At 41.5% G+C, this 18,577-nt stretch overlaps 1 protein-coding gene across 2 annotated transcripts in view; it reads left to right on the forward strand.

Annotated features, from left to right (window-relative positions):
- MOB3B (MOB kinase activator 3B) overlaps nucleotides 1–11,750 on the forward strand; it is a 102,888-nt gene extending 91,138 nt beyond the window's left edge. For both annotated transcript variants that reach the window (XM_063423792.1, XM_063423791.1), the window contains one exon: nucleotides 88–11,750. In XM_063423792.1, the coding sequence (XP_063279862.1) occupies nucleotides 88–117 (30 nt within the window). In that variant the 3' untranslated portion in view covers nucleotides 118–11,750. The remainder of the gene's footprint in view (nucleotides 1–87) is intronic.
- Nucleotides 11,751–18,577: the final 6,827 nt, after the last annotated feature.

The following is an 18,577-nucleotide window of genomic DNA, read 5'->3' on the forward strand; positions in this document are numbered from 1 at the left end:
GTTGCAGAAATATTAACAGTGAAGAGGCCTGTGCACACTTTATCACAAATGCCATTTGTTTTTTTATTTCTTCTTCTTGTTTTACAGAAAGAGATGACAACCAGGATGTGTCACTAAAAAATACCTACTGAAAACAAGCAAAGTCCAATTTCCTTCCTACTGCAAAGTTCAAGAACCTGACAGCTCCTATGAACTGAGCCTGCTTGTTAATCCCTGAAAGCAGGAAAGTTGGGAGCCACAGTTACTGTCACAAATGCTTCTCTCCAGTGTCAATGTTGTTACACCTAAATATGCTGCTAGGAACCTCATCTGAGCAACATGGATTATTGAGAAAAAGAAGAATCATATCAGTTCTAGCTCCTTTATCAGGGATAAAAACCTCTTCAGCCACAAACAATGGCAGACAGTGCCCCTGCTGCTAAAGCTTTACTGAAATTCAGGTCCCTGGGCTGACCTCCAGACATTGTTTTGAAATGAAATCTGCAATCTTGCTTTCTTTTCCTTTTGTTTCTTAGTATGTGCTTTCTTTCCTAACTCCAACAACTATTAAGAGGGTCTGGAATCAAAGAAGACTTAGCGTTTAATGCCTCCTACCCCACTCCAGGTCACCCAAGGCTTTCCCACCCTTCCCAAATGCCAGCAGGCCTTGCGTTTCTAGGAAGACAGCCACATCTTTCAGCTGAACAGGCAGTTTATGCTTCATTGTGACTCACAATTTAATGACAATGGGAAGGTTTCTGATCTCAACTATGTGAACAAGGATCCAGATATAGCTCTGCAGTGCTGAGGTATTTTCCCTGGATTCATGCTGTGACTGACAGCAAATGTTCACAGTATCTCTATATTACATAAAAAAACCAGCTACAGTCATCGTTTTCCTGAAGTACCCTATGAAGTACACCAATCTGTCGTGTAATTTCACATCCTTCTATCCGCTTTGGAAAAGGATCTTTCTCAATCACCTTAAAATTGCATCTTTTCAGAGAAAAATAAGTTGAATTTAAGTAACTTGCAGGAAGATACAGTAAAGATGAGTAGTAAAAAAAAGGTTAGAGCAAGAGGGTCTAATTGAAGGTCTCTGTTGCAGCTAAACTATGCCCAGCAATGTGACTTACTTTGTACACTGGGCTAACACAATATTTTTTCCAGAACCTAATCCAAGTTAATCAGCACTTGTAGGGACAGTCTGGAAGGATCCATTGCAGGAAATCAAGTCTTCTACACCAAGTATGCCCTGAGGAAGCTTTCTTCTGGAGAAAAAAAAATTAGAAATGGAAGTGATACTTAACAGAGGTATCTCAAGAGAAATACTTCTGAATAAATGGGAATCAAGTGGAACACATCAATGTATTCTGTGCCTTGTAATGAATTTTGCACACTTGGGTTATTATAAAAAGTTACTTTTTCCTTAGTAAGTGCTGAACCCCGTTGCTGCCTTCTCCTCAAATAAGTTTAGGTATGTTTACATCTTCTGAGACAGAAACAGAAGAAAATCTCATGGAATATCCAGTCATTGGAACATTTGAAATAGAGGGGTAGCAGACACTAAAGAATAACAGCAAATATCTTCTAGCTTAATGTCGTACCACATTCTGATTTACTTGCCTGCTTGCTTAAATTAGGGCTTGTAAAATTCTTGCTGGGAAAAGTGCTTTTGTCTGTCAGCATTTGGTGTACCTATGATGGGGTCTTTTCTGCATCTCTAGAACTACACAAGCAGCATTATCCTTTTCTTTCAAGGGGGTGGAGCTAAGTGTTCCTACCTCCTTTGGTAGTCTTTGCAATCAGGTAATTCTTTGGGGATTGGAATTCACACACTGATGATTTCTGGCACTTCTGCATGATTATAACTAGCTTCTGGAATTCTTTGCCACAGCTACTTCTGAGCTTACCTCATTTTAAAGATGAAAAATATGACTTCTTTGGGGTGGTTCATGTAGCTGACGACTGCCTGGAATTACAACTTCGATTGCTCATAAAGGGTTTCTTGAACTCCTCCAAAGTGTCTGGGCTGTGGCTGTTTGAGATGGAGCTGTAGCTGATGCAGTGCACTTGAATTCCATTTCCACCATGGACAGTTGCCATGTGGTGTTCTCAGTCTGGGCAGCGCTGCACTTGAAAGATGCAAAGGTGTGGAATTTAGTGCACAAAGATCAAAATCACAACACAAATTGAAAACCATGGGAGTTTATGCATAATTTAGTCTTCATTTTATTACACTATTTACCATATGCTGTTTTGAGACTATTCACTGTAGATCAGTCTGAAGATTAGACAGAATTTTTTCTCAGTTACCGTTTTGTGAATGCATATATTTTGTGAATACAAATCTTATCAGTTGGAGTTTTCCTCTTCTTTTAAACTGTTTTTTCCCCAAAACCCCCTATGTTTCATTTTCTGAGATGGCACACTGTATGGGGCAGAGAGTGAAATGCAGAGTTGAACCCTAGAGGATTTGTGTTTGACCTGGCCAAAATCCCTGCAATGGCAAATGCCTGTTATTACACAGAAGATGAGCCAGCTGCAAAGGAGAGAAAAATGTTCTTGTTTTGGTTGCTTATTCTGCTAGGAAGAACATGGAGATTCCTTCTTTCACTTGACAAGGTGTGGCCTTCTGCTGAAAGTCTCCCAACAGGTACTCTTGCTTCTGCAGCACAACTATTCAGCCAGCACCTGGCTGTCAGGGGCCATGGGCCGTTTCTCCTGTTCCACTCCGTGGTAGCTGATAAGCAAATACAAATGTTTAGAATGTGGCACCACTACTTAATAGTATCATTTTACCCCTTCTCATATAGACAGAAAGGCTGCTTCCTCTTGAATCTTGTGATCAAGGATTCCAGCATCATCGGTAATTTACTCAGGGCCACAAAGAGAATCGTGCTTTGCTTGTTAATGCTTTTTCTACCTGATATTATTATTATTATGTATGTTCCTAATAATGCCAGCATTCTGTACTGTTCTGGGTTTGGGAAAGGTGCTGGTAGGAGAGGGAGAAAACAGGTGATTGTTTGGATTTTTTGTTTTGTTGTGGTTTTTAAATCCCTTTTCTAGTTCTTCAATCAGGTTTTGTTTTTCTTACATAATTTTTCCCCCCTGATACTTAGCTTTAAAGATGCTGTTGTGTTAAGCTTCAAGGCACTTTATAGTGCCTTTATAGAGGAATAATTTCAACTGACTGAAACTCAGCATTACTCTGAAGTAATGAAAGATTGTGAAAAGTTTCTATGACACCAAACTTGACTTCAGTTGCTGAAGACTTAAGAGCTTTCATTGATTGTCTCTGTAATAGGAGATTTTGTAATGAACTTCTGTTTTGTGTGAACATAGGTTAGTGACAGTTGTAATAAGAAACAAATCTGAACATAACCTCCCTTGGGTTTTATGATCAATGGAATCCCAGGGTCTTTTAAAGTGTGGGTTTTTTTACTAATCCACAACAGCAGAATTGATGATTTCTATCAGATTTGACAGAAGCTGGGGACTTATGAAACTTACTAATTTTCTCCAAGATCTCAGGCTCTAAAGCTGCAAAACCTACATTTTTGCAAGTTATTTGATTCTCCTGATGGATGGATTCATTAAGAATGAGGCAAGGAAAGAGGACGAAAACAGATAACGTGTAACTCTACAGGAACCTGCAGACATCAACTCAAGATGTGCAGAAACTTAATGGGTGAACAGAGCCCCCGGTGATCATGAATTCCTTGTCTGTGGAGAGGATACAGGGAACGATACTCTTGGTAGCTGGGAAGCCACTCTTGTCAAGTCTCTATTAACACCAGACTAAAAGGATCTTGGAGCACCTTTGGGTTAAATAAATGCCACATTTTGGGGTCCCCTCACGAAAAGCTACTCCTTCCTGTCACTTTTTACCTTCTCTGCATGTTCTTGAGGTTTCTCATTTTCTGCATGGGAGGTCTCAGAGACAGCCTTCAGCCCTTCAAGTGTTCCTTTTGCTTCCCCAAGGACAGCGCTGTTACAAAAAGTAGCTTTCTCGCCTGCCAGAAGGGCTACCTCTCACCTCTGCCCTCTGAAAAGAGACTATCAAGGGCTGTCATCTCTTCAGAAGACTATAAACAAGAGAGCAGGAGGTACTTGCAAGAGCAGCAAAACAGGAGTCACTGCATGTAAAACAAAAATATGATTGCTACAGTGAAGCATGCTCTATGAGCTTTAGAAAGGGGATAACACTGGGGCACCCAGTATAGACAAGTGGTCAGTATTTAGATATTTTTCCTATATATTGGGAAAAAAATTCAATACAAGACATTTTTAATAATTATGGAGACTATTCCAAAGGCAAAACAAGCCAAGTCAGCACTAACAACCTGGTGATGGTGTACATTTAAATAAAAAGTTATCAAAGATGATTTTTTTCATGTGTTTTATGCTAAATAAGCAATGATTTCCAAGGTTTAGCCAAATATGTTAGAGCTCTTAAAGTAGTTTCTGTTCTGTGTTTTAACAAGTTTTCCTGTTTTAAAGACAGATGTAATTAATATAATTAAAAGTTATAATAATTTTCTCCCAGAGAAAAAATAAATTACTTATCCCATCTAATACATGTGTGTATGTGCATGGGCACATATATGTATGTATATATATGTGTGTGTTTGGGGTTATGGATGTGGAAGCATCAGCATATGCACATGTACACTCCCTGCTCTTTCCCATAAAATACTTTTTTTAAAATTTTGGTAATTTTTAAGGGGAATGCTTCTTCTAAGAAATACATGGTTGATTCCTTTCTTCCTTCATGCATCAGCTCTGTTTGGTGTGGTAATTTTTTTAATGATGTCATGTTTGTCGCAGACTTTTTTTGTTCTGTTTGTTATAAAATAATTCAACTGTATGGGAAGAGGGACCAACATTAACTGTTATAGTCATTAAAAGAAAAGGAAAGTTTACTTTCCAAACCAATCATAATGGATGAAGCAATGGAATACAAATATGAATATGAATAAACGTAACAATGCAGAAGTGTTGTTTAGTTATTTGGCATCTAATTCTTCAGCAAGAAAAATGCATACCACATTTTTCATACCACAGAGCAGAATTCCCTGGCAGGCTCCCTGGACTCAGAGGTGAGATCCATCACTGCCAATAAACCAGCTTCACAGTCCTCCTGTCACCAGTGTGACACCAAGAAAAATGGACCAAATGTCATGCTAGTGCGAACTTGGCAGCCTCTAACCAACACTGTGGGAGCAGATGAAGCATGTGAGTAGCCGTTCCTTAGCTAAGCTGGCCTGCTGGTTTTTGTCTGTCAAATATTTGAGCTTGGGTAACTCACGGGCCTTATGATGTCCTTTACCTGACTCCTGATGAGACACTCCGAAGAGTGTCCACGAATGACAGGTAAGTAGCACCAAGCCAGTTAAAGGCAAAGTTTTGTCTCCTAAAAACAAAACTCAAGAGCCTCGGTTAGAATTTGGCTGCCCAGAGGAAAAGAGGTCTAATAGGGCAATAGAAACTATCTCCAGCATACAGACTTGGGAGCTCAACTGCATTCTTCTCTTTGTCCTCATTGCTAAAGCACAAATAAGCACATATATGCGCATAATTACATGTAAAAGTACTGTACCTAATATGAGTCAGGTATTGAGCTCAAGAAGAGCAGGAGCATTGGGGTTAAGAATGGCACTGTAGAGACAACCTGTCATTGAAGAGATGGACACGACACACCATGCAGCATCTCAAAAGCTTCTCTTTTATTTGCTGTGTGTTCCCTTTTTATAAATTTCTAAACAAAGCATGTACAGAATATATTTCTAAACAAAGTGTGTACTTAAATTACTGGTTAATTAAAATAGCTCATCGTGTTCATAAGTAAAAAGCAATTAACGTCAATATATTTGTCAATCATTCATTAAAAAAATCTAAAGGAACATACTCATTGCTGTTTCTACAAAACTGAAAAACTGCAAATATCCCTTTAATTGTCTTTGTTTTATAAGCTCACATGCCAATAACCTTGTCCTTTTCCTTTCAGAGGTGTACATGAATCTTATCATCTTCTTTTGCTAACTCAATCATTTGGCTCAATATCCCACTGTCAGTCCCGCCCCCCCCAGACCAACCCAGTAAGAGAGCTGGGTTTCACAGGTCTCTCTCTGGCATGAGGAAGGACTGAAGATTAGAGATGCTGGGACTAATGGAGTAACTGGAAAACAGCTGCTGAGGGAAACTGAGGAACTTGGCAAGCTGAAGGAAACCCAATGGCAAAGGCAGCAGGAAGTTTTGCAGGGTAGCATGTGCATCTCTGTACACCAGAAGGCTGTGCCACCATTCAGAGGGCACTCAAAAGTTTGAGTGAAAGCTCAATGAAGAGAAAGCTCATGAAGTTGAATAAAGGGAAATGGAAAGTCCTGCAACTGAGAGGACCAGACTCAGCCTATATATGCAGGAGCCACCCAGCTGAAAAGCAGTTTGGCAGGGAAGGACCCAGGACCCCAGTGGTCACCAAGCTCACCACAACCCAATAATATGCCCTCATGACAAATGTCAAAAAGCCTCCTGGACTGCACTAAGAAGAGTGTCACCAGCAGTTCAAGGGCTGATCTCTCCTCTGTGATCAGCCCTGGTGAGGCATGTCTGGAGTGCTATGTCCACTTCTGGGCGCATCAATACGAGAAAGTACAGAGTAGAGGAATGCAGAAAAGGCCCACAAGCATGATGAATGAACCAAGGCATCCCTCCCACAAGGAGAAGCTGAAAGAGACGAGACTGTTTATCCTGTAGAAGGCCAATAGGGGATGTTATCCCTGCGTATAAACATTTAATGAGGTGAGTGAAGAAAACAAGCAGACTTTTCTCAGTGGTATCCAATGACAGAAGCAATTGGACACAAAGTACAGGAAACTTCTGTTAAACACATGAAAAACCTGTTCAAAGTGACCTTGGCTCTGAGTGGGACATTGGACAAGGGACTGCCAGCAGTGCCTCCAGTCCAGTGTTTTGGTGGGCGTGCCACCACAGCAGCCTATCGAGGCTGTCCAGCAGTGATGAGGATCTTCAGTCTGCTGTTGACAATCCCCTTGTCAAGGCCAGAAGAGACCTGTTCTGTCAGGGGAAAACACCGTAGGAAACCCTCCTATAGAATGTTGTTGCACTCTTCCCTCATTTTCCCTATCCTGATTCCATACAGTAGTAAAAGCTGAACAGCAAGAGGAAGCCACCTCCCTGCATCAGCTGAGAAGCAAAGGAGCTGGGCAGAAGTGACACTGGCTATTGCAGCCCACATGCTTTGCTGCACTGCACATGTTGTCTCAGCTCTGCATTACCAGCATAAATAGGATGATTTTTTCCTGCTGCTGCTCAATATGATGGCAAAGCAGGATTCAGCCTCCCTTTTCTATTCCAGACTGCTCTTCACAGTCCTTGTAGAGAGCATAAAATAAAAGTGAGGCAAATGCTGCAGGTGATGGGGTGAAAACCAAGCGGATTTAAAAAAAAAAAAAAAAAATAGATCTGACAGAGAACAGATGACACTTATTGTTTGAAACTTTAGATTGTATTTAATATGTCATGGCAATTAGAGCAGTTAAAGTAAATTGACAGGTCATGTGAAGGTGTCACCCACCTGATGGATGCATTTTGGGAAGTGGACCTATTCTGACAGAGTAAAAGCCACACGTTACTCACACCTCTAAAAGCCATACCGTAGGTAATTACTAACAATTCAGTAATTAATATGGCACAAAGGGTAGCAGTAGTTAGGAGGAGAGGTACATAAACAGCAGGGTTCTATTGGTGTAATCACACTCTATCCATTGAAAGTAAAAAAAAAAAACCACAACAACATAAAACCAAAACCATACCATTGAAGAAATTTGGCATTTACAACATATCAGCTGTGTCCTGGAATACTCCTAGAGCACCACAAAATCTTGTCAGGTCAGTCAGCTCTGTAAATCAGGACTCTTCTTTATTTTTGTTCAGTGTTAAGCACGTTTCATGTTACTTTCTGACTTGCAATGGGCAGCAGCCACCAGCTCATGCGCTAGAAAGGTCTCATAACAAGAGATGGGCTTCTAAAAAGTGACATCACTTTCACCAAATGAAGGAAGGAGCTTGCTGAACACACCTATCTTTATGTGAATGGAGCAGCAAAACATCAACGTGGCTGGGACCGAACTGAACGAAGCTGCATCCTTTATTGCTGGTAGCTTCTGGCTCAGCAGTCTTGTCATTTTAGACAAACTGTCAATTTGTTTTCTACACACTGGCATCAATGTTCATTAGTAGAAAGAGAATCAGTGGATGCAGTGATAGTAAAAAGATTCTGGCCCATGTTTGGAAGACCTCCTGAGTCTGCAGATAGGTTTAAAGTCAGCTGTGAGGGATTATCCAAGCCGTGTCTCACCATGAGTGCTGGAGTGCACTCATGGTCTCTGTCTTTCAGCCTCCCCTGGTCTCAAGCTGTGAAAATCAGATGTTTCCACAAACTGTTCCATTGTTCTCCCAGAAGACAAGTGTTTAGTAAACTAAATGTATGTGCACTTTATATTATGTGTTGGGGGTTAGATTTGTTTTTTTTTTTCTTCTCACAGAATTTTTTCCCATAAGTTTCCAAGAAGCCTTGATGACTGCTTAGTCAGAACAAAAAGGAGTACTTGAGAGATATAGCAGCACGAGGCTACACCTATTGTTTATGAGTCCCTGGGAGTGTCCCTCAGAGAGGAGAGATGATGAGCTTTGGGAAAGGCAAAAAGACAGATCTGGGGGAGGGGGAGGCACTCTTGCTCTCAGCGCCGAGGAGGACGGTCAGGCTGCCCTCTGCCTCTGCCTCGTCCTGGGAAATCTATCGTCATCTGCTGTGTACCCGGGAATCCTGAACTCGCTTTCTCCAGCCTCTCCCCCCACCGCCGCTGCTTCTTCGGAGCTTTGAGGCTCTCCTGCTACTCTGTAGCCCTGCACTGCCCAGCCCTGCCGGGACACCCCTGCTGCTCCAGCTGCCAGCGCAGAGCTCCTCATCTCATCCACCGGCCCGAGACTTTCCTTCCTTCCAGCTCAGCCTCTCGGAGCCCTGCAGGGGCACCGAGATCAAACTGCTCTGGGCTTTTGTAAAAGAAAGCCCTCAAGGTTCTTGGTTCTGTTTATTATTGATACTGTAGTTGTTGTTTGTTTGTCGTTTTGTCATATATACTAGTAAAGAACTGTTATTCCTACCCCCATACCTCTACCTGAAAGCTCCTTTAAGTTTCTTTTAATCAGAATAATTTAAAAGGAAGAGATTTGAATTCTCCACCTCTAGAGAAGTCCTGCCCCTTCCTAGCAGATATCTGTCTTTCAAACCAAGACATTATGTTAACAAAATAACTATTAACTATTCCACCACCTGTTCAAGCTTTCTGAGGCTTTGTCTTTGAAAATAATCAGAGAAATAAGCTAACAGTGCAGTCCAAGACCTCTCATAACCAGTAGCTTCAGGGACACACACAGGTGAGTCATGCAGAGTTAAGTCCAAGCATTAAGTCACCTGATGTCCCAGTTGCCACTCCCAGCCATACCAGTACTATGGCAAAGTAATCTATTTATTTGATTGCCTAGTTTTTAAGGAACTATGATCAAGTTGAAGCAACAAATGATATTTACTAGTTGAAAAACTCTTAAAACCCTTAAAATCCTAATAATCTAATATACTGCATTTGTCCTTCTTAAACATGATGATATGCAATACCTAAACAGGACCTACAAGAAAACTTTGGACAAGGGCTTGTAGTGATAGGACAAGGAATAATAACTTTAAACTGAAAGAAGACAGGTTCTATCAGCTTCCTGAGGCACTGGAACAGTTTGCCCAGGGATGCTGTTCAAGGAGAGACTAGATGCAGCTTTGAGCAACCTGCTCTAGGGAGGGAGGTGACCCTGCCCATGGCAGGAGGGTGGGAACTAGGTGACATTTACAGTTCCTTCCAACCCAAACCATTCTATTGCTTCTGTCGTGACAGGTAAAAGATTTATAAATGAAAGGCCTCATAAAATCAGGCCTGCTCTGCTAAATGGCCACATTTAGCCTGTCATTTCTAAGTAATTTCCAAGTTGCCACGCCAAAACAATCTTAGTATGAAAACTCGTTAGCATAATAACCTATTCCTGAAAAACAAATGCACCTGCAATAACAAGGGATTTGTCCCATGAGAATCAGTAAAGATAACAATCCATGAATAGAGATTTGATGGACAATACCATTTACTAACCAATAGAGTAATTGGCAAGAAAGCTATTAACCAATTAAAGTTGCACATGAGGTCTGTAAAAACTGTATAAAATGTGTTGTGATAATAAAAAATTGGCTTTTCCTTCATGAAGATAAGAGAGTCTCGGCTAACTTATTCCAATATGCATCTATGATTTTTGTTGTGGTGTGGTTTTGTTCATTTATTTCATGTATGTTCATGAAGTTGAATGGTTTGTTCCATATACCCCTGTGCCTGTCTTCACTTGGTTTTACCCCGGAATTCCCCCTCCTTGGATTGCTTGTCATTCCTCTGTTTCCCCTCCTCTAGAGTCTGCCCATCATCTTGGGGCCCCTCCCTTGAGCAAGAAAGTTCTGAGGAAGGCACCGAGTGACAGGTCAAGACCAGAGGAAGTACCTCCTTCTCCTACTGGGTTGGTTCCTGGAAATGCCTTTTATCCTCAGAGCCACGCCCAAGTCACCCCTGATAGATAGGCTGATACCTTTCTCCTTCCGCTTTCCCACCCCTCCATAAAAGTTGCTGTAAGCTGGCTCTGCTTGAGCAGGTCGAAGGATGTGAGGAGGTTTCAGAAGAGACTCCAGTACACTCTTGTGACAGCTCTGCAGAGTCCTTCCTTCTCTTCCTTGCTGTTGTCACTACCTTTCTGTCTGTGTCCTCCAGTGCTGTTCAGGACAAGGACTCAGCAGGTTGGCCCAACTTGCATGCCTTGCTGGCCGTACCAAAAGCCGCTGTGGTGCCATAGCTAGCCAGGCAGGCATGAGAAGGCACCTCAAGCAGGCACCGCAGCAGATTTTGTCACTAAATTTCTGAGGGAGTGCATGTGCCTAGGAAGGAGAGTTGATTTCCGTAAATAAGCAGGTCTCACTGACAGGAGACATTTTATTAAGCATTCCTGTGCTAGATTTTCCTAGCAGAAAACAAAAATCGGTACAAAAATGTGATAAACGACATGGGATAATTTGTGTTTATTGTGCATATAAAATACAAGTTAAGAAATGTTCTGTAAAATGTATGAAAAAATCGGTCGGGCTTGGGGCAGACAGATTTTTAGGATGGACAACTGCCTTTGCTGGGAATTTGGGATGAACAATACCCCTGTCGGGAAGCCAGGAAATACAAAATTAGCAATAGAAAAGAAGGTGGGTCCGGAGACAGATGGGTCTTCTTGGGTGGATCCAGCCATTAGGACCAATATGGATCTCGCTCCATCATCTGGGAGACGCCTCTCTATTCACAATTTCTGAGAAACTGAATTAATACTCACAGAACCATTTAATAGACCAGCTGGCAGAGAGGAACTCCCCTGAATATGAAGGAAAAGAAGAAAGACAAAGATGTGGAGAAATACTCTGCCCCCAGCTAACTAAACTGTTAAGGAAAGACTGGATTTGTGAAAGGGGGAGTTACAGTGTGCTGGAGGCCATAGCTAAGGTTTACCCAGTGCCAATCTCGGGAACTCAACACTGAACTTCCGATTGTTGGCTTATTCTAAATTTTGTTTTGTTGATTCTTGATAATTAATAAACGTATTTATTAATCTGGAATTGGCTTAACGTTTATAACAAAAAGAAGAAAATTGCACAAAGAGTACTGTTTTGTTTTAATAGAGTTGTTTGGAGCCCATTGATCAACCAATATGCTGATCATTTTCTTACAGTATGATCATCCATGGCAATGCAATCAGACCTGCCCAGTCTGTGTTTCTGCCTGAGAATACTTGGACATGACATATAGTTATAAAAATGGGAGGAAGGTTGAACTAAAGGAAGAGTCTGAGTTGACTCAAAAAAATCAACTTTTAATATTACAAGTGCATGATACTGAGCTTTGTGATGCATGTCTGATCCTCAAAAAGTCTGTTCCAAATAACACACAGAAAACTCAATTTTACTGGTAGATGAATGCCTGAGTGTCTGCCAAGGTTTTTATCTCAAACAACCTGAATGCTCCTGCAAATGCAGGAACTGTGACAAATTGCTACCTTAGTTTGACATAGCATTTTATTGCTATTAGGCAGCATTTCACAAGCTGATTTCATTCAATGGACCTATATAAATCATTCTTTATACCAGCCCGTTGGAAAAAAACGATTCTAAAATAAAAAGAACAGCAGAGGAAAAAAAAGAGCAGAACAACTAAACAAGCTGATGGATTTACTCTGCAGGCCTTGAGAGTGATGTTGAAGGCCAGCCTGTACTGCTGTTGTTTTTCTCTGTCACTTCACGTGCTGGGGAAAAAATCTCATGTTTGTTATTTCTGATTTGTGGGCATTTGCATTTCTACAAGCTGCCATTATCCAAACTGGTCTCTGAAAAGGGATCAAACTACTATAATGGGAACATAATGAAACTCAAAACTCACACCTGAAACCAAACTCATGGCTGAAAACTTGACCTCTAAATAGAAAGTGGTATAAAAACCTTCTTAGAGCCATTCACTCATTCACTGACTGGAATGACAAATGGGACTGAACTTTACTGCCATCTCCTGTTCTTAGTTTGAAGGTGGTTTTGCAGAATTCAAGGTGGACCTAACGCGTTTAATAAAAACAGTTACCCTAACAGGTTGCCTGTTTCCTGCATCTATGACACAGCCAAAGGCTCATTATTTGATCGAGCTAGCCCAGTTATGGGCCGTATTCTGAAAGATGAAAGATACTTCCCGGAGGGGGACCAATCTGATTTTTATTTATGCCTCAACGTATGTTACACATGAGGTGAAGGATTCCTATAAGGGCTGACATGTGCTGACAGCCCTGTTTCCGCAGAGCTTCGCCTGACAGCTGATCATGGCAGAGAAGACTTCCACGATCGGGCTGCGAGCAAACCCCCCACAGGCTGGTGAGGCAAATGCTCGGATGGCCGCAAAGAAAGCCCACCTAAAAAGCCAATGTGGTCGGGCTGTGGGAGAAGCCTTAGCACATAAAAGCAGATAGCTGCGGCACCAGGCCAGCCATTTGTGCTTTACGTTTCTTGAAGGGATGAGGGGCTCACTCGGGGGGTCCTCTTGGCCCTTCTTCCCCCCTCTCGCTCTTCCTCCCTGTGGTCCTGGTTCCCCACCCGTACCTGCTTTGTTCTGCTTCACCTTTTCAGCGAACCAGCTCATCAGAGGGACGTCATGCTCCGCTGCCTCCCCGACAGAGCGGGTGCCGCTGCCCCTGCCGCGCTCCCGGACGCTGCTGCCGCCGTCCCCTGCTCTTGGATGCGCCTGCAGCTGCTCTTGGAGCGCACCCTTAACCACTGTAGCCTTTTCTCCGCCGACGGAAGGGACACACAGCCTGCTGCTGTTAGGAAATCGTGCCCAGCCCACCACGGGAGCTCTGTAGACACATCACGGCTGAGAGCATGCATGGCCCGTCTGCCAAGCCGACGCTGACAGAGCGCCAGGCTTGTGGTAACGCTGTCCCTCTCTTCTATTTCTTTCTCTATCTCTCTCTTTTTCCCTCTCTGATCCTTTTTCTCTCTCCCTTTTGGTAGGAACACTTACCTTTTTTAGTCTCAATAAAGGGTTCTCAGGTATAATATTGCTGTATTTGCGTTTTAGTTTCGTCCGAGAAATCTACCAAAAAAAAATCCTCCCCAACTCCCCCTTTTACAGCGGAACTGGATATTCTCCTTTTCTCAAAAGGAGAGATGTACAGAGCAGAGAAACCCACAGCACAAGTGAGTGAATGAGGAAGTTCTTTGTTTGAACTAATAAAAGACTAAAAGACGCTGAACAGAGATAGGGTATTTAACTTTTCCTAGTAAACATCTGGGAACTGTTACTGATTAAATATTTCCAAGTCCAAACTCTGAAACAGTATTTTGTTTTTTACTCTTCTAGTTCCTATGTGAAAGTAAAAATATCATCTGTTGCCCATGTACTTTTATATTTAAATAATGGAAAACAAGACTGCCTCTTCCATAGTTGTTTTACTGTATAGACTTTGAACCCTTCAGGTTGTGTTTCTTTTTTTTTTCATTTTTTATTTTGGTTGGTTGGTTCGATGGGTGGGTGCTTAATTGAGTTGCTTGGTTTGGTTTTCTTTTGTTTTTTAAACATCTCTGCGGCTCTGCCTTAGGCTTTCTGTCCTAAGTCTAGGAGGAGGAGAAAAACAAACAAACAAACAACGCCCCCCCCAAAACAACAACAAAACCCAAAAAAAAAACCCCCAAAAAACCCACGAAAAAAAAAACCACCAACACATCAGGAAATGTCTAAATCCTTTTGTCTTGTTCTCTCTGTAAGCTAAAGTCCGTAAGCGTTTTTCTTGGATGTCAAACCCAAGTCCATGAAAGTGAATTGCTAAAATTCTGTTCAGAGTAAAGCTGTGGCAAGGAACCATCATGTTAGAAACGGCTTTGGAACTCGCATTCTTTAAGGGTCCTGTGTAATCATTATATGTATTTTTAGTTATGAGATGGAAAAATCAGTGCTTTCTTTCCAAGTGGAATGCAACATACTGCATTTGCTGGCTTTAACTAAAAACCTAATTCTGTAACTGATGGACAGAAAGAAATTCATGAGGAGAAATTAGTTTCTAGATTAGTATGAAGTGCCTCATATTCTATTCTGTTCTGGAGTTTTAATTCTTTGCTTTTTGGAGGTGTTGTTGGGGATTTTATGTGTGGTTTTGTGGGGATATTTAGCAACAGCCTCCTCTGGTACTTCTTTTGGGAAAAAACAAGAAAATAAATAATAGAAAATGATGTCATAGAAAATCCTTCACAGCAGGAGGTATTGGCCCTGGTACACTCAGCTGGTTCCCTTCTGGAGCACTTCATGAGGGCAAAGAGAGAAGGAGATAATCCTACGTAGAATACATGTTCATAAAGCATGTTCATGCTTTATGTTCGGAACATAAAGCATTTTTAAAGACCATGACAGGAAATTAGCAGGATAGATCTCATTAACTTTGTTCCTCTAGCAATGCTTATTCATTAAGATGTCTGGCAGGATAAATATTCCTTGAAAAACGAAAATGGGAATCTGTGATCTGTGGTAAAAGGAGAAAAATAAATAATAAGACAATGAGTTTCTTGTAGATCAATTGCAAGACAGCTAAGAACTGAAATTAAACCTTTTACAGATTATCTGTATAATACAGATGCACACATATCTCTTTATTTTCACTGTATGGAAGCAAAATAAGTACATAACCAATCTGGATAATTTCAGTGTTGAGTTGTGGGGGTTCTTTTCCACAGCTCTCATTTACCATGTGTCTAGTTCTGCTAACTCAGTCTTCTCAGCTCAAAATCACATTTGCTTATGTCTTACAGTACAAACACCCTGGTAGCTCTTCACGTGTTCATTAAATGGTCAATCAGTCATTTTTAGACTGCTTTGGATATGAATTCAAATCTTTCGAGTCACACACAATATGCTTCATCTTAGCTTGACTTTCTTGTAGACAGGTCTGTGCACTGCCTGGAATAACTGTGTAGGGAATGACAGCATGCTGGTTACCTTTCTGTTATTCCTGTCCTTTGGAGTGAGTGATTTACCACTTGAGTTCAGTCTATCTCTGTCAGAGGTTTAACCTTTCTTTTCCTCCAGAGAGACAGGCACTCATCTCTGATGATAAAGATGTTACATTTTCCACCAAAAGGAGTTCAAATGCTTGTGCCCTAGTGTAAATTTGGAAAAGTAGTGACTGTTACAACCAAAAGTGCATACCTTTGGGAGCAGAGATGGCTGTAAGATCATGGTCCATTTCACTGAGTCAAAAGCCATTTTACTGAATTGCCTAGGGCTGCAGACAGGATCCAAATGGGCCACACCAGAAATGCTACTCCTTCTCATCTTTGCATTATTCTGTCAACTTTAAAAATCTTGCCTACATGTATAAAGTGAGTCAATGGTAATTCAGCTAATGAAAGTGCTGATAAATAAGTATTTACAAACTATGGACTTCTATTATCCTAATATCATTATGTTGTTTCTCAGTTGCTGGAATTTATTAATATTTTTGTTCTGCAGCTCTCCTTTCTTGATCTTTTTTTAGTTTACATTTTAAAAATCTGACTTGTCTTTCTAAAGTCACAAGAGGGAGTCATATCATTTACCTAAGTGAGACCTTGTTACTGCAGACCTTCTTAATTTGCTCTTTTTTCACTTCAGGTAAGCTAGAAGCATTCTCTAGTCTTAAAATTTCTTTGGTGTTCTGGCACTAGGGGCAGTCACATAGTTTGGCAGACTGTTACAGACTACAAGTAGGATATATTTTGCAGGTATTTAATTTAATATTAACCATGCCAAAAATTACTAAGAGTCTACACTCTGCATTATCTTTAAAAAACGAGTTTAGAAATAATTACATCTTTACACAAAAAACCTTGTAATCACTAAGATGTTTGAAAGAGTTGTAGCTTACAGTCATGCAACAAATAATAAGTGAGGACGGAAAGTTCCTGTAAGTGAGGCTGATCTAGAATTTGGGGACTATTAAAAGACATAGTTGCAGGTGACTCCAATCTGCCCAGTTATGCTTTTTCCTCTCATTATGTTTTTGCATGAAACTTAATGTGTCGGTGATGAACATGAAGTTCCAAGTATCTCTATTTCTTTATCCAAGGATGGATTTCCCTTCTTTCATCTGGTTATTACTTTATGAGGAATATTAGGATATGAGTAAGATATTTTTGATGAGCTCTGTGCTAAAATATGGAAGTTGTAGTTCACGGCCCAGTGAGCGCTGCAGAGATGCCTTTTAAGTATCTATCCTTGGAAATAGCATAGCAAACCAAAGTCAGTGTTTAAAAAAGCTGTAAAGCTGGTGTCAATCTTCAAAGAAGAAAACAATATGCATTTGATGGCGTAGTTCCTAGTAACTAAGTAGGTCAGCCAATAAAATCAAAAGAGATCTTTTGGATGTTGAATAGCTGCGGCTAGATTGGGTCAGTCCTTGGTGCAGAAAAATCCCCTCTAGGCCTCTGCAAGAGAAGCAACTGACACTGCAGACTGGAGCTCAAAATATGGTGTCTAGGTGAGCATATATGTGTTGTTGTTTAAATTTATGGGGGGTCCCCGGGGAGTGCTCCCCGGAGACCCCCGGGGTCTTTTGGGGTCGTGGTGTTCCCGTGCTGGCAGGCAAAGAGACTCAGATGCCGGTGGGATGCTGATGAGGTGAGGGTTTATTCACTGAGGGAGCGGGGAAGGGGGGAGGGGGAAGAGGGGGAGAGGAGAGAGGAGCGTCCGGACGCCTCCAGGGGTAGAGGGGCAAGAGGGGCAGAGCCTTCTGCCTTAGCATTCTTATCACAGAGGTTCAAAGGGGCGCGGTAACATTCTCCAGCCAATGAGGTTACAGATACAGGATACTGCAGGGAGGGTACAGACTGGGGATAAACCATACATTTTCCAAGGGTGAGCCAGAGCAAACCATTTCCATAAAATGCAATCCCACAAGTCACCCTTTTTTTCTTTAAAATGTGAGAAGAGAAATATGACATATGACAATTAACAATTTAAAAAATGAAACAGTAATTACACAGTTTTGCAGCATGAAACTAAATACAATTGCAGTAAGGATTATGTTATAAGGTGAACAGTTGATCTGACCTTGTAATTGCAGTAGACGGGTTATGTGAGTTTATATTGCAAGATTTGAAACAAGTTAACAAATTTGTTTGAGCCTTTCCAGCGTGACTGGCCTAATAGTGTCTAGTCTTTTCCAACTGGCTTTTCAGACCACCACAGCCCCCAGCTTAGGCTGAGGCGCTGACCTCTGCTCCCATTCCAGGGACAGGAAAACACGTGGAGTTCCCCGGGCTCCACACACGGCTTCAGATTCTCCAGGTGGCCTGCTGCAGTTCCCCCATTGGGGCCGGGCAGGGGCAGTGAGGAATTTAAATCAACTCAAGCTGCCATTGATCTGTCACGGAATTCCCGTAAGGCTTGAACAGCAAGTCACCGACACTCACGGATCTGAGCCAAATCACTCCTTTCACTTTCCAACTGGTTCAACCAAAACAAAAGACCCCCAGTTTTAGGTCATCAAAAGAGAAACAAAAGAAAAAAAACTACAAAAACCGTCAAATACTTTCTCAGACACCAATTTAGGTTATCAATCACCCTCAGAACTAACTGAGGACAGCATAAACCCAAAAGCGTTACAGATTCAATAGTCTACACTACTGAATCTCGCCTTACAGGAAGACAATTCAAAAACTGCTTCCCTTGGATCTACACTTGTGACCTGAAAAGGCCTCTGCTTTCTAAAACAGAAAACAGGGGAATCTGCAATATTTACACACACAAAACTAGAAAGGCATAATTGTAAAACTACTTCATGGGGATGGGAAGGAAATGGAGGGATTTGGGACACCCTGCTGTTTGGCCAGAACAGCAAGGGACAGGGGCAGAAAAACAGGGAAAGGGAATCGAAGTAGCAT

This window comes from Prinia subflava, chromosome Z, assembly GCF_021018805.1.
Source record: "Prinia subflava isolate CZ2003 ecotype Zambia chromosome Z, Cam_Psub_1.2, whole genome shotgun sequence".
In the NCBI taxonomy this organism is placed as follows: Eukaryota; Metazoa; Chordata; class Aves; order Passeriformes; family Cisticolidae; genus Prinia; species Prinia subflava.